The sequence below is a fragment of the Mastomys coucha genome, unplaced genomic scaffold, assembly GCF_008632895.1.
Source record: "Mastomys coucha isolate ucsf_1 unplaced genomic scaffold, UCSF_Mcou_1 pScaffold14, whole genome shotgun sequence".
NCBI lineage: Eukaryota > Metazoa > Chordata > Mammalia > Rodentia > Muridae > Mastomys > Mastomys coucha.
This window is the reverse complement of record NW_022196896.1, coordinates 3,164,450-3,178,769: the sequence shown is the minus strand read 5'-3', so window position 1 is coordinate 3,178,769 and position 14,320 is coordinate 3,164,450. Positions and strand designations below refer to the sequence as shown.

Genomic DNA, 14,320 nt, shown 5'->3' with positions numbered 1-14,320 from the left:
ATCTCACCAGACCCTTCTTTTTTTATAATTCAATTCTATTAATAGGTGCATGCATTGCCAAGAAAGGCAGAAGAGCGTGTTGAGTCCCCTTGACTGGAGCTAACAGAGACGGTTGTGAGCTGCCATGTAAGGGCTGGGAATCAAGCCCGTTCCTCTAGAACAGCCAATGCTCCTAACAGTTGAGTATTATCTTTGCCCTAATGTGTACTACCTTATAGATTTTTAAAACTGTTCTCTCCTGACAGCCTTTCTGTCAAAATATTTTTACTGCAATAGTTTTAAAAACTGTGCATCAAAGAATATATTATTTTGAAAATGTAACATATTTTCAGTAGACACAAATACAAAAGTCCCATAAAACAACTTTTACTCTTATCCTCTAACAGCAAGTGTGTTCTATTTCACAGTTCACTAAAGTGACCTTCATAACATGCAATGAGTTGTGACTTCCAATTTGGACACAGCAGAAATTTACTTCTATGTTGACCACCCTACCTCCTGTTCATCTCGGATGCTCTTTTAGTTGAACATCAGTTTGTGAAGTCTGTTCTACTGTTCAGTTCTATCTCCAATCCTCATCCTACAGCCAAAGAATTTTACTTTTCGACTCAGATGGAATCTAGAGTAAGGATCAGGCAGAGAAGTGGCGCAGCAGTTAAAACACTTGCTTCTCTTGCAGAGGATCTGCGTTTGAATCCCAGCACCCACATCGTGGCTCGACCACCCGAAGCTACACTTCCAGGGTATCTAATACATTCTTTTGGCCTCTGCAGAAGCCACATAAGAAGGCATGCACATAATGGATGCACACACAGAGGCAAAAATACAGACATAAAGATTAAAAAAAATCCCAAAACAACCAAAAAACCCACATGTTATGAGATTAATAGTGATCTTGGTACTTCTCAAAATAATTAACACTGGTATAGTAACTGAATAAAGTCAAATTTATAGGCTGAGCTGGTAAAAAGAAAAAATATATTTAATAGTTATAAAAATTCATATCCAGACCAAAGACAAATATAAAACCCAGCACTCAGCAAAAGTACTCCAAGTCTGAAGATAACTTAGGCCCTATATAACTAGATATATTTATTTTAAAATCATACTTTAAAACAGTAATGGCATGGTCCTTCACTCAAACATCTTATGTTCCTCACGATTTCCTACTTCTCTCCAATCCGTATTTCACTCCAACACTCCTTTCTATAAGGCAAAGCTTTCACTCTAGCATCCTATTAAAGGTAAAGGTAATATTACACCTTTAGTTGGTAACTTAGAATGCATATTCCTCCTTATAATAGCTGACTTAGTTTTCACAAGTATCTTAATTTTGCCAAGCATTTTACATCATGATAAAGTCATTAAAGTATCAAGATGGCAAAGTTACTGTATTAAGATGCAAAAAACAAAGAGAGATTGTATGGCAATCTATTAAGAGATAAAGCAATAGAAACAGAAAAGAAAAAAGTTATTGTATTCTATTGGTGGGTAGGACGGTGATAAAATGTTACACAGCAAACTAAGGCATGAGTTCACATGCTGAGTTACCACCAAAGTGCATAGATCTTAGGACAGCAGCCTATGAGGATCACTTCTCTCAGTCCTTGAAGTCAGGTCAGTCACACAGTGAGCAACGTGAAGAGCTGCAGATGGACGCTATCCAGGCTTCCCCCTCACCTCAGCTTCTAGGTCACTATGTATGCTCAGCCCTCCACAGGCTGCCAGTCTCTCTTCTCAGTCCTTTGCTCAGTTCTACCAACTGTTTTGTTACATGTGCAGTCTTCCATAATACACTATCAGGTGGAAGAATTTACCAGTGTTTACCTAGGGATACATCTAAATGTCTGCACGTCAGGTGATATATGGTGAGCAAAATTTAAACCATAACCCTTCTCCAATCAATCTGCCTCAAATACTGAAGCCAGTAAAGGCAAATGCTAAAAAGTGGGATTTATTTCCCTCATCGCATTTCTTCCAATCAGTCAATTCCTTAAACACTTTTGTACTGTAGTAAGACATTAGTCTTAAGCCAGCACAATAAACGAAAAATAACTCTAAAACAGTACTCAAATGATACTGCTGTACACATGACATGTTGATATTACAAATAGTAAATAAATCTTATAACTGCAATCCAACATAAAGTTCTATGCAAACATTTGCCTCACATTAAAAGAGGGTATCATAAAGCAATGGTTAGAGCATGGGATCTAAAGTCACAGAGGATGGGTTCAAATCCCAGCTCTGGGATGTTCACAGTATTATAATACTGAAAGAGTTCTTTCTACTGTCAGGAATCCTCATATATGTTAATGGAGATAATACTACATTCTCCAAAGTTAGCTGATATTAAACAAACTAAAATGCTTAGAACAGTCCAGCACATAATAAATGCTTTAATATACTACCAAATTTATTTGTCTAATTATATTGCTGGTGGTTTCAGATGTCACTGTATAGTATGTGTCTTTCATATGTAATGAAGGAATAAACCTTTCCTTTTAAACTACTCACTTCTGGTACACTGAATAATCTCCAGCATTAAAAAAAATTGCTTATAATCACTTAAATTTAAGAAGATCTAGGGGGTGCAAGAGAGATGGCTCAGCGGTTAAGAGTACTGACTGCTCTTCCAGAGGTCCTGAGTTCAATTTCCAGCAACCACATGGTGGCTCACAACCATCCATGAGATCTGATGCTCTCTTCTGGTGTGTCTGAAGACAGCTGTAGTGTACTTACAAATAATAAATAAATAAATAAATGAGTCTTTGGACCGGAGTGAGCAGGGCTGGAGTGAGCGGTGCCAAAGAGAGAAGAAAAAATGTCTGAAGACAGCTACAGTGTACTTACATATAATAAATAAATCTTTAAAAAAATAATCTAGGGGAAAAAAAATTAACAAATTAGATGTTATGATACTTTACCTATTGGCACAGAGATCTTTCTTTTTTTGAAGTCTGGTTTAAACACAAAACAGCCCTGTTTAAAAAAGAAAGGAGGAGAGGAGGAATAAGGCATAAAGTCCAATTAGGCACAGAGCAGGCACACCTACCTACCCAAATGCCCCATTGACAGAGCAGGCACACCTACCTACTCAAATGCCCCATCGACAGAGCAGGCACACCTACCTACCCAAATGCCCCATCGACAGAGCAGGCACACCTACCTACCCAAATGCCCCATCGACAGAGCAGGCACACCTACCTACTCAAATGCCCCATCGACAGAGCAGGCACACCTACCTACCCAAATGCCCCATCGACAGAGCAGGCACACCTACCTACTCAAATGCCCCATTGACAGAGCAGGCACACCTACCTACCCAAATGCCCCATCAACAGAGCAGGCACACCTACCTACCCAAATGCCCCATCGACAGAGCAGGCACACCTACCTACCCAAATGCCCCATCGACAGAGCAGGCACACCTACCTACCCAAATGCCCCATCGACAGAGCAGGCACACCTAACTACCCAAATACCCCATCGACAAGCAAGTTCTTTTAAGGGGAACTGGAGCGGGAGGAGCTTTCAGTTTCTAAGAAATCATATCCCTTTTCTTTGAAATACCGAAGGAGAATGGTCTTGAAAAATTCACCCATTTCCTCCTCCTCGATCCAATAAGTTCTCACACTTTTTAGGGCCTGTTCTAAGTAAGATATAGACCAAATTTTCTTTTAAGTTCAAATTTCATAAAACTTAGAAGGGACATAACATTAATGATGTGCATTAAAATGGATTAAGTTAAAAACACTCATCCCAACAGGATGTTTCGCTTAATTAACTCTAAGTAACTACAACCAGGAGGTCAGTAGATAATTCTGGTTCTTGTTTCATCTGACATCCTTTCTCAATTAATAAACTCCTTTCCATTTATCCATTACAGTTTGGCTCACATCTGTAATCCACTGGAGAACTGTTGTGGTTGAGGCTACCCTGGTTTATACAGTTCAAAAACCAAGAGGAAAACCTAGGCATGGTTTAGACACTTGCAATCTTAGTACCTGTGGAGACAGAACATCCCCTACATTGAGTTTGTGTCTAGCCTAGCTATACAACCAAACCAAATCAAAATAAACCAAGACCTCATCTCCTCAGGAGACCCTCCTGGACTCTCTCACCAGAAATGCTTCTCCTGAGATCTCAAGACTCAAACATCTTTGCTTCATCTTCCTGGGAAATTGTGAGCACATTTATAGCACAGATGTATTTTATTTATAACCAACTCCTCAATGTTTATAATGTACTAACAAATAAATACAATAGATGATCAGTACACAGAATGAATAAATACTTGCTAAGTAATTTTCCTAGTAATTTTCTAGCTACATTAAGTTTTCTATTATTATCTGTGACCACTGAAGCTTAGCTCCTAAGTTTCTAGTTGCAGTATATTCTGCCAAATAAAAGTTACATTTCATGGATAGTTTCTTAAGATTTCCATTTATACAAAAAATGAAAGATTAAGAGAAGTAAAATACAACAAAAGAAGTCATCTAAGACTACTGTTAAACAGCTTTGCAAAATATAAAGTAGCCATGTAGATTACTAATTCCAAATTAAGCTGTACTTTATGGTCTTATATTTGCAACTAGTAAAAGTGTATGAATTACTTGTACATATTTTTAAGAAGTGCATGGTACCACGACAAGCTTATTACTGCACTCTTTCCCTATAGACCTGTTATAGCCAAACAGCTATAGAATGGATAGTAATATAATAAATATGAGCACAAGGATCTGAATATAAGCAACAAACACTAATGTCAACATATGAAGAGTAATATGATTAACCACCTTAGAAAGCCATCAGCAAAAATATAACAAAAAAACAACAACACTTGATAGGTTTAAGGAGGAAAATAAATTAAAACGTTGGCAGTTCCATGAATTCTAGAAACTGTCCTTAAAGGTTCTTATTTATATAATATTTCTTTCATGATCATTTATCAACACAGATATTTCTGTTAGGGAAAAAAATTGCTTTTCTGAAAAGCTATCATCTTCTCCAAGTTTTATAGAAATAATGGCTTTCTGAAAAAAAAAAAAATTCTCATTCCCTGGAAGGGCTGGAAATGCAGCTGTGGTAAAAGCATTTGCGTAGGGTGCACAAAGTCTACAGTGTTATACTCACCACCAGAAAAGAAAACAAAATGAAGTTTTAAGCAACGAACAGGATTAGGAGTTAGGGCACTCAAAACATCTGGAACTTTGTAGACAAGGAAAAATAAAAATAGGAATAGAGCTAATAAACACACAAAAATCTTTAACTAGGAACTGGGTATGGTGGTGCACACCCTTGATCCTAGCTAGCACTTGTCAGGCTCAGGAAGGTAGGTGAGTTCAAGGTCAGGCTGGTCTACATATAGAGCTGCAAACCAATAAAGAAAACATAGAGAGAACATGTCTCCAATAAATTAACTGGAGTTAATAAATTAATAAACCATAGTGCTTGTTCTCTTTGAAATGTAGTCTTTGAGGGTACTGCTTGTCATAGACCATTTTAATCAAAATTAAATATTTGGTGCACCTTTACCTCTCATCATTATCACACTTCTTGGGTTGGGTTTTTTTTTGTTTTGTTTTGTTTTGCTTTTCGAGACAGAGTTTCTCTGAGTAGCCCTGTCCTGGAACTCACTCTGTAGACCAGGCTGCCCTTGGACTCAGAAATCCGCCTGCCTCTGCCTCCCAAGTGCTGGGATTAAAGGCTTGCACCACCACTGCCCAGCATTATCACACTTCTTAAATGTCTTAACCAAGTGTCTCCGTTTCTGTTGAACTGTGACAATTTCTTTAAGGGCCAGTTGGGCTTCTTGAACTAAAGTGACTTGTCTTCCCTGCTCCATCTCCCCTTAGGAAGGCCCAACTAGAAAAAGTGTTTATCCATCACCTACACTTCATGAACTGAGCATTCGCTGGATACCCCTAGCAACTTAATGGACTGTGGGCCAAAACCAGAGAACATTTCAACGTCCTCCCAGAGTATTCATCCCATAAAAGCGCTGAAGGGGCTCACTGTCTGCCCTGTGGGCCAGAACTCTCCTCACTGGCTCTGTTCTGCTGTGCTGCTGCTGCCTGCCTGCCTGCCTGCCTGCCTGCCTGCCTTCCTCTGACGTTAATATCACCTCTAACAGACCTCCTATAAAAAAGCCAGCCCTCTTCAGTGTTCCCCTGGAGCCCCAATGACGAAACCTTCCAGAACTTTTGTGTTTTCAGCTTCCTTCAGGAGTGTCCTTCTGTTCTTAGAACAGAAATAAAGTCTTACTTTACAGGGCACAGCAGTACAGTCCAGCAGAACTTCCTTTTCCAACGGCTGCACTGTTTGATATCCGTGAAATATGGTTGATGCTAACGGTAGGTAAACTTACTTTTAAGTTAGCTTAATTCAAAATGTAGCCACAGGCTGCTAGGGGGCAATACAAGCCTAGGATTTCTCCTTACAAACTACTATTTGACTAGCACTCCCTTGCCAGTGAACAGTCCACAATCCCTCAAAACACTCATCTGAATTACATTTTTGTTCTGGTTTTTCCTAATGCTCCATTCTCCAATCACGGGCTAAATTGCCCTTTTTATTGCTACATTCTAAGGCAGAGAGCATCTTATTCTGCTCTCCCAAACTAATGCTTTATATTCTTTCCAAGATTCTTATTTTTTCAGATCTCAGCCAAACTGTCACTTTCTCAAAGAGCTTCCCTGGTCTCCTAGCAATCTTGGTTCGTCCCTCTTCTCTTAGAACTTTTCTCCTTTGCTAATACGCCAATTCAAGACTACCTGCTTACTAATATTTCTGGGTACAGAAATCTATTTTTGTTTACGACTGTGTTTCGGTAACTTAACGCACAGTGTGTACTTATGGGAGGGAGTGGGGAAAGCGGCAGAACGCAGCACATCCTGGGGACAGCAGGTCTCCTAGCCTTGGTGCCATGGCCTAGCTGCCCAAAGCAAAGCTGGCCTCGAACCTGGACCTGGGCAAAGCCGCCTAAGTTCTGTTCTTCCCGGAGCCAGAGCTGATGCCCATCAAACCTCGTCGGACTTGCCAAACGGGCACCGCGAATCCGAGTGGAGCGCCACCCCCACGTACCTTAGACACGGAGGAGGTGGCCATAGTCCGCGGCCCCGTGTGCCTGCGCACTACACACTTCCGCGCGCCCTTGCGGAAGCAGCGGCGACTTCCGGCGCGGAGGCGGGGCGTGCGGTAAAGGGAGGCATGGCGTGCGGCTTTCGTAGGTCGATCGCCTGTCAGGTACTGTCCGGAGCGGCGAGCCGGCGGGAGCCAGGGCCGGAGGGTGCAGCCTAGGCCGGCTCTGCCTCCTCCCCGAGCTGCGGGGTGGGAAGACCCTCGAGAGCACTGGGTGCTCGCTGTCTTCCCCTTTCCCGTACTTCATGCTTTAACCTGGGCGGACTGTCCATGGGCCATGATTAGACTCTGTAGAAATTTGTAGTCCCTCGTTCGTTTCTACTCTTCATTTGCTCTCATAAACAACCTGGTAGTGTATACCTCGAATAAGAAACTTTTGTAGCTTAGTAAGCCTGTAGACCATGTTCTCCTGAGAAAAAGCTCTAAATCCAGACTTGGAGACCATTGAATAAAATAGGTGATTTAAAAATCGTCCGGCGGTGGTGGCTGGCGCACGCCTTTAATCCCAGCCCTTGGGAGGCAGAGGCAGGCGGATTTCTGAGTTCGAGGCCAGCCTGGTCTACAGAGTGAGTTCCAGGACAGCCAAGGCTACACCGAGAAACCTTGTCTCGGGAAAAAAAAAAAAAAGAAGAAGAAGAAGAAGAAAAGAAAAGAAAAGAAAAAAAATCATCATGCTAAGGGCTGCGGAGATAGCTCCGTGGGTGAAGTGTCTGCTATGCAAGCATCAGTACCTGAGTTTGAATCTCCAGAACCTATGTAGAAAAACCTGCATGGCTGAGGAAGTCTGAAACCACACTTCTGGGAGGTGGAAACAGAAACAGGTGGATCCAGCTCCTGGCTCCGTGAGAGTGTCTCAAATAAGGTGGAGAAAGACACTTGACCTGGATTCCTCACGTGTTCACCGCAGCCCATCCTGCCTGGAGTCTGCTAGTCCTAGCACTGACTTAGGCCCAGCGTGGTTGAGTTGCTTTAGACAATTCTGAAAGACGGTGCATATGCTTCTTAGGTAGTACTGTAGGAATTAAGCACCAGCCTACAGCAATGACTTTAATGTATAATCTGTGTGTCTGTGTTTGTGTGTTCCTTCATGAGGAGAGGCCACAGGTTGCCTGTGTATCCTCTAGTCACTGTCCACCTTTTTTTTTAAGACAGAATTTCTCCCTAAACCTGGAGTTTAACCATTTAGCTAGGTTGGCTAGCCAGGGAGCTCCAGTTGTAATGATGATTCTGGTGTTAGCTGAGTTCATTGCATGGGACAAGCAAAAGAAACAATTGACTGCCTGGGAAAAACAACGGACCAAGATACAAGAAATAGAGAAGACTGAGAGGCAAAGACAGTGAAACACTGTTTTTATTAAGGCAGGCTTGTCCTCCGGAATGCGGGAAGGAAAATCCAGAGTCGGGGAGTCTGTGACTGGTTGGGGCTGGGGAGGGTGCAGGTGTCTCAGGATTTCTCCATTGGCTGTGCATGCCCCATTGGCTCACCAAGGAGATGATCACAGGCTTTTATGCACAGCTTGCTCAATTAAGGAAGTGGTCATGCTTTGAAGACCCTTCTCTGTCTTAACTTGCCTTTCTAGCCATTAACCATGACTCTGCTGACCTTTATCCCAAGAAGGCAAGGTCGCTCCTTAGACCTTGCAGGTGTTAATGTTCTGAAGCTCTTCGCAGGCTCTGTAAGCCATTAATTAGCCTATGCTTTCTTTGTTCTTGTGTTTATGTGTCCAGCTTTTAGTTTTACCATGGCAGAAAATTAACACCTGTCCTAACTACTGTCCACACTGACCTACAGCTCTCTGCTCAAGGGGAAGAAGGGATAGCATATGCCGGAGCCAAATTTGACTGACTGGGCCCAGCAACATGGCTTTATGTGTCCCCAATTTCCATAGTTCCAGTATGGAAGCAGTTTCATGGAGTAACAGAACAAAGAGTGATAATAATAAATCAAAGCATTTAAAAAATAGGTTGATGGGAACCAGCAGAGAGGTTGGTTACTGCAAGATTGGGGTAACTCTTCTATAGACCCTGGTTGCTATCAGACAACACTCTGAGCCCTCTGCTTGGTGGAAAACTAGGCTTTTTTGTTGTTAATATACCCCCAAAAGGTTATCTGTTTGTCAGGATGTTATCTCTAGCTAGTAGTAGCAGGATCTTAGGTCCAGAGGTGGGAGACACCCAAGATGAAATTAATTAGGTCCCAGATCTGCAACATCCATAGTAACTCTCCACAGTCATTGAAGCTTTAGTCAGTCAGCTACTGTGGGCACAGCTTCTTTTCAGGAATTCTCACTCACATTACCAAGACGTAAGCTGCAGTTTTTCTTGGTTACCTATACCAGAACTCCTTGTCTGTGGGACAGTCTGGAGTGGCTCCTTCCTAAAATAGGAACAACCCCTTCTTTATTTACAATTTAGTTCCTGTACTGGGCAACATTGTCTTATGTATGTTCCTCAAGGAAGCCAACTGGCCCTCGAAAACTGGATCAGCCCTGTCCTCATTTTTTATGTTAAAAAAAAAAAAATCATGCAGTGCTCCCACTCCCCCACTCCCACCCTAAACCTCCCACCCGGACAACCTCCTCCTTATCTGGTCATCTCATACCCAGGGTTTTTTTGTTGTTGTTTTGTTTTGTTTTTTGAGACAGGTTTTCTCTGTATAGCCTCGCTATCCTGGAATTCACTCTGTAGACCAGGTTGGCCTCAAACTCAGAAACCCACCTGCCTCCGCCTCCCAAGTGCTGGGATTAAAAGCATGGGCCACATAATATATGTATTTAAACTGACAAATATAAAAATCCATTGAAGGACAAGCAGTCCTGCTTGCTGCTTTATAGTCAAACCATTATATCATATTCAAGTCCTGGCAGCCACAAATCCTTACTTCAGTCTGATAGTTTTGTGTTTTCTAGAATATCAGATAAGTTGAATCATACTAAATACCTTCTTTATTGCTAGTAGTATTTCATCCAATATGGAATAGTTTTATCAACAGTTTTATCTCATTTGATTCTCTTTTTGCTTTTAGCTTTCCAGAGTTTTGGCTCTTCCACCAGAAACCCTGATCAAGTCAATATCTGCTGTCCCAGTTTCAAAAAAAGAGTTAAGTATGCTTGTAGTGATCGCAAATTGTTGAATTTGTTGGCAATCCGATTTCATTCAACTCTTCAGTTTTTACAGAGTAGTCCTTAAAGTTAGGATTCATTATATTCAACTTACTATAATTACTGTCATAAGATTCCAGTTCTGTTTTAAGTATTCTGTTGTGCATGTACTATCCTTTTGTTAATTGTTTTCATATTTGTTTATGCTAGCAATAATTATGTCAGTCTGATCTGATTGGAATACTACAGACTGTCGAGTTATCTGACGCTTGAGTGCTATTGTACCACACTTACTGTACCTCTTTGCTTGTGTTGTTTGGTTTGACTTCTCATTTGAAGACTCCCAAGTAATAGAGAATTATTGTTTAGGGCTATATAAAATCCACATTGCTTTCCTAGGTACAGGAAGAAATATCTTTCTCTATATTAGTCTCATCATCTTAACTGTTAATTTATCATTTTGGCAAAATATTTTAGTGCTTCTACAAAATTTAGTCTACTCATGGGTGTATTACCTTGGGACACAGGGACAGAATGTTCAAAGAAAAGAAATTGCATCTGCACTAAACATAAACAAAGTTATTTTTCATATTATCTCTGAAACAATACACTGGTAACAATTACTTATAACGCATTTGCGTTGTAGCAGGAATTATAGCAATTTAGAGATGATTCATAATATGGGGTGCATGGAGGGTGAATAGACATAGCACGCCACCATATGCAAGAGTCCTTGAGCTTCTGCAGATTATAGATCTCAAAGATGCCCTGCAGAAGTCCTCTATCAGTTATTAATGAGAAGCTTGCCACATAGTAGATTCTCAGCATTGGATTATGTTCATAGCTACTAGATTTCAAAGCATTGCTATTACATCTTTTAAAAGGCTTGTTTTTCCCACTAACTTACTGTTTTAAAACAAAAGTGTAACAGGCAATCTAGTTAGAAGATTCAGGACACTTTCCCCTTGATTTTGAAATGATCCACACAAGGTAGTTATTGATAACCATGCTGATTAACCCAATTGAAAGTTTTAAGTTCTTTTTATTGATGGCCAGACCAAGAATGGCTTGTGACTCTGTAAAGGCTCTTGAGCTTAAGGTCAAGGATGTATCATTTTTAAAAACAAAGCCATCTGAATTCAAGGCCAGCCTGGTCTACAGAGTGAGTTCCAGGATAGCCAGGGCTACACAGAGAAACCCTGTCTCAAAAAAACAAAAAAACAAAACAAAACAAAACAAAAAAACAACCCCAAAGCCATCACTGCTCAGGAGGAGTGTGTGGTGTGTGTGTGTGTGTGTGTGTGTGTGTGTGTTTTACTAGCCACATCTGATTTCTTTGCAAGACCCAGCAGTATCTTCCAGACACTACATAATATGCTTGGACCATAGCCAATGTCTTCGACAGTCTCAAAACGGTAGCAAGATGAATATTGCTGTTCTAGGTGGAAGGCTGAGAAGTGACCAGGGAGGCACAAAATACCATTGGGACAGAACGGCTTCAGCTTAGTCATTTCAGTTGAAAATAAAACAGCATATATCTATTTTTATTCATTTTTGTTGTTGTTTGAAGCAGGGTTTCTCTATAGCCTTCACTGTCCTGGAACTCAGTCTGTAGATCAGAATGGTTCAATTGCAGAGATCCACCTGCCTCTGCCTTCATAGCACTGGTATTAAAGGCATGTTCCACCACTCCCAGCTCTGTTAAAAATTTTTAAAACTACTTTTTTTTTTTTAGCAGCTTATGATTCTTGCTTTGAGTCTTCCTGAATGTTTGAGAGCCATGCTTATAAGACTGAAGCCCTAGTAAATCGTTTATAAAGAACTCTAGGTCTATATCAAGAAAGTGTAATTCACTCCTTGATCTACTCAAATCCCTATCATGTCAATAACAGTAGAGCTCATGACTTTTGCTTTTTCTTTATTTTCTCTGACTTTTAAAAATCTCCATTTGTTGCTTCTGTGCCACTTTATGCTTTATTCCTGTTTTGCTAAGTGAATTTCTTTAGTTACCCATAGATTGGTTCAAATACTTGACTAAATTATCAAAGCTTTAGATGAATTTCTACAATTAAATTTTGTTTTCAGAAAATGGAGTGAGTCATTATATACCCAGCAAAGAATAATCTTAGAGAAAAGAAGAGCACAGTAACCAACCACGTTAGTATAGAAAAGACAGAGAGAGAACCCCCCCAGGCGCGCACAGTTACCAACCATGTTAGTATAGAAAAGACAGAGAGAGAACTCCCCCAGGCATGCACAGTTACCAACCATGTTAGTATAGAAAAGACAAAGAGAACCCCCCGCCCCCAGGCGCACACAGTTACCAACCATGTTAGTATAGAAAAGACAAAGAGAGAACATCCCCCAGGCGCGAGTGTTGGTTGGGTTTGATATTCTATTTAGCCTCAGATCTATGACTAACATAATTTATAACTGAGATGTCATTTCTCAATAACTCTATAAAGTACATACCATTGGGTTATCATTTTACTGAGGTACCAAGAAATTAAACAATGTCCAGAATTGCAGACATTAATTAATGGTAGGTAAACTTGAATTTGTGCTTACAGCTCGAATGTGATTATATTTCTTCTTCAAATCATCCCTTATTTCCCTCCTTGCTCTCCTTCAGCCTCATGTCCCCCCCCCCTCGTTTTTAGTTATTGCATAGCATGCAAATAAGTATAGCTATACACGTAAGTACTTTTGTTTTGGTTTTTTTTTTTCGAAACAAGGTTTCTCTGTGTAGCTCTCTGGCTGTCCTGGAACTCACTCTGTAGACCAGGCTGGCCTCGAACTCAGAAATCCGCCTGCCTCTGCCTCCCAAGGGCTGGGATTAAAGGCATGCGCCACCACCGCCCGGCTGTAAGTACTTTTAAATACAGTATGTTTAGAGGAATTGTGCTCTTCCCTAGGGAAGGCCACTGTCCTGCTCCCAGCTCTGCTTAGTTGCCTACAGTCCTTTGTATAGGGTTAGGACCTCGTGGGCTTTTCTCTGTTCAGTTTATCATATCTGTTGGTGTCATCCGTATTCAGCTCCTGTTTGGTCAGTCATGTCAGTGAGGCTTTCTATGTATAGCGTCTGACATTACTAGGAGATAGTCTCACAGCCAGCTCTCTGACCCTCTGGCTCATACACTCTTTTTGCCCGATCTTCTGCAATGTTCCCTGAGCCTTTCATGCAGAAGTGTTTTGTAGATGTATCTGTTAGAACTGCGTATAATACATTTTGATCATGTTCTTTCTCCTACCCAATTCCCCCAAGCTCCTTTCCCATGTTCCTACTCACTCAGCTCTATGTTCTATCCCCAGTCCTCTAAAAAAACAAAAACAAAACAAACAAAAAACTAATAAGACAAAAAAAAAAAATACCAAAATGAAAGAAAAATCCCAGAAAGAGTCCGTTTTGTGTTGGCATGGGCCCACCCTGTACTGGGGTTGATTATCCGGTGACGTTCCTTGGGCTTTCCTTTCCCATCAGGCTTCAGTTGCATATAGCTTCTTACTAGTATTAGTATTGTGCCCACCTCCCAAGAAGCTTTCTAATGCTCATTTGAGTTTAAGTTCTGTAATGTGATGTTGACCTGAAGCCATACACAAATTTTAGGTGTTACTCTGAGTCAGTCACGTGTGCCCCTCATAAGAGTGACACAAGAGCTAGATGAGCAGTGGCATAAATGCTTAGCTCTCTTCACTAGCTCTCTGTTTGATACCAGACGATGTCAGTATATGTAGTTGTACAGTTATTAATTAAATAACCTGAATTGTCACACCCACAGAAAACTCTGTGGAGATATGGTGAGCCAGTCTCAGGTGACTGCCTCAACTGTAAAGTCTTTTTTTCCAAATTTAAGTCTTCTTTCCCTTGGGGTAAGGTTAACTGATAGTTTTGTTTTGTTTTCCTCAGTGAGACTACAAATATTGTTTTAATGACTGCATACATGTATTTGCTTCTGTCTCCTTCCTTTGCAGATGGCTTTTTCCATCACGCAAGTGATTGCTCCTTTGGTTGGTGTCCCTGTAGTTCTTAATAGTTTAACCATGCTGGGCAGTGGTGGCACACGCCATTAATCCCA

General features: G+C 40.9%; 2 protein-coding genes across 8 annotated transcripts in view; one reads left to right on the top strand and one right to left on the bottom strand.

The window, feature by feature from the left end:
• Positions 1–7,153, bottom strand: part of Orc3 (origin recognition complex subunit 3) — a 48,182-nt gene extending 41,029 nt beyond the window's left edge. For 3 of the 6 annotated variants that reach the window (XM_031366403.1, XM_031366405.1, XM_031366404.1), the window contains exons 1-2: positions 7,087–7,153; positions 2,928–2,982 (exon numbers count right to left, since the gene is read on the bottom strand). In XM_031366403.1, coding sequence (XP_031222263.1) covers positions 2,928–2,982; positions 7,087–7,110 — 79 coding nt within the window. In that variant the 5' untranslated portion in view covers positions 7,111–7,153. Of the gene's footprint in view, positions 1–495; positions 620–1,109; positions 1,236–2,927; positions 2,983–7,086 lie in introns of all 6 variants that reach the window. The other 3 variants (XM_031366408.1, XM_031366407.1, XM_031366409.1) reach the window with 3 other exon arrangements.
• Positions 7,154–7,180: 27 nt separating this feature from the next.
• Positions 7,181–14,320, top strand: part of Rars2 (arginyl-tRNA synthetase 2, mitochondrial) — a 44,798-nt gene continuing 37,658 nt past the window's right edge. The window contains exons 1-2 of one of the 2 annotated variants that reach the window (XM_031366400.1): positions 7,181–7,248; positions 10,169–10,242. In XM_031366400.1, coding sequence (XP_031222260.1) covers positions 7,213–7,248; positions 10,169–10,242 — 110 coding nt within the window. In that variant the 5' untranslated portion in view covers positions 7,181–7,212. Of the gene's footprint in view, positions 7,249–7,968; positions 8,006–10,168; positions 10,243–14,320 lie in introns of those variants that run through there. The other variant, XM_031366401.1, reaches the window with a different exon arrangement.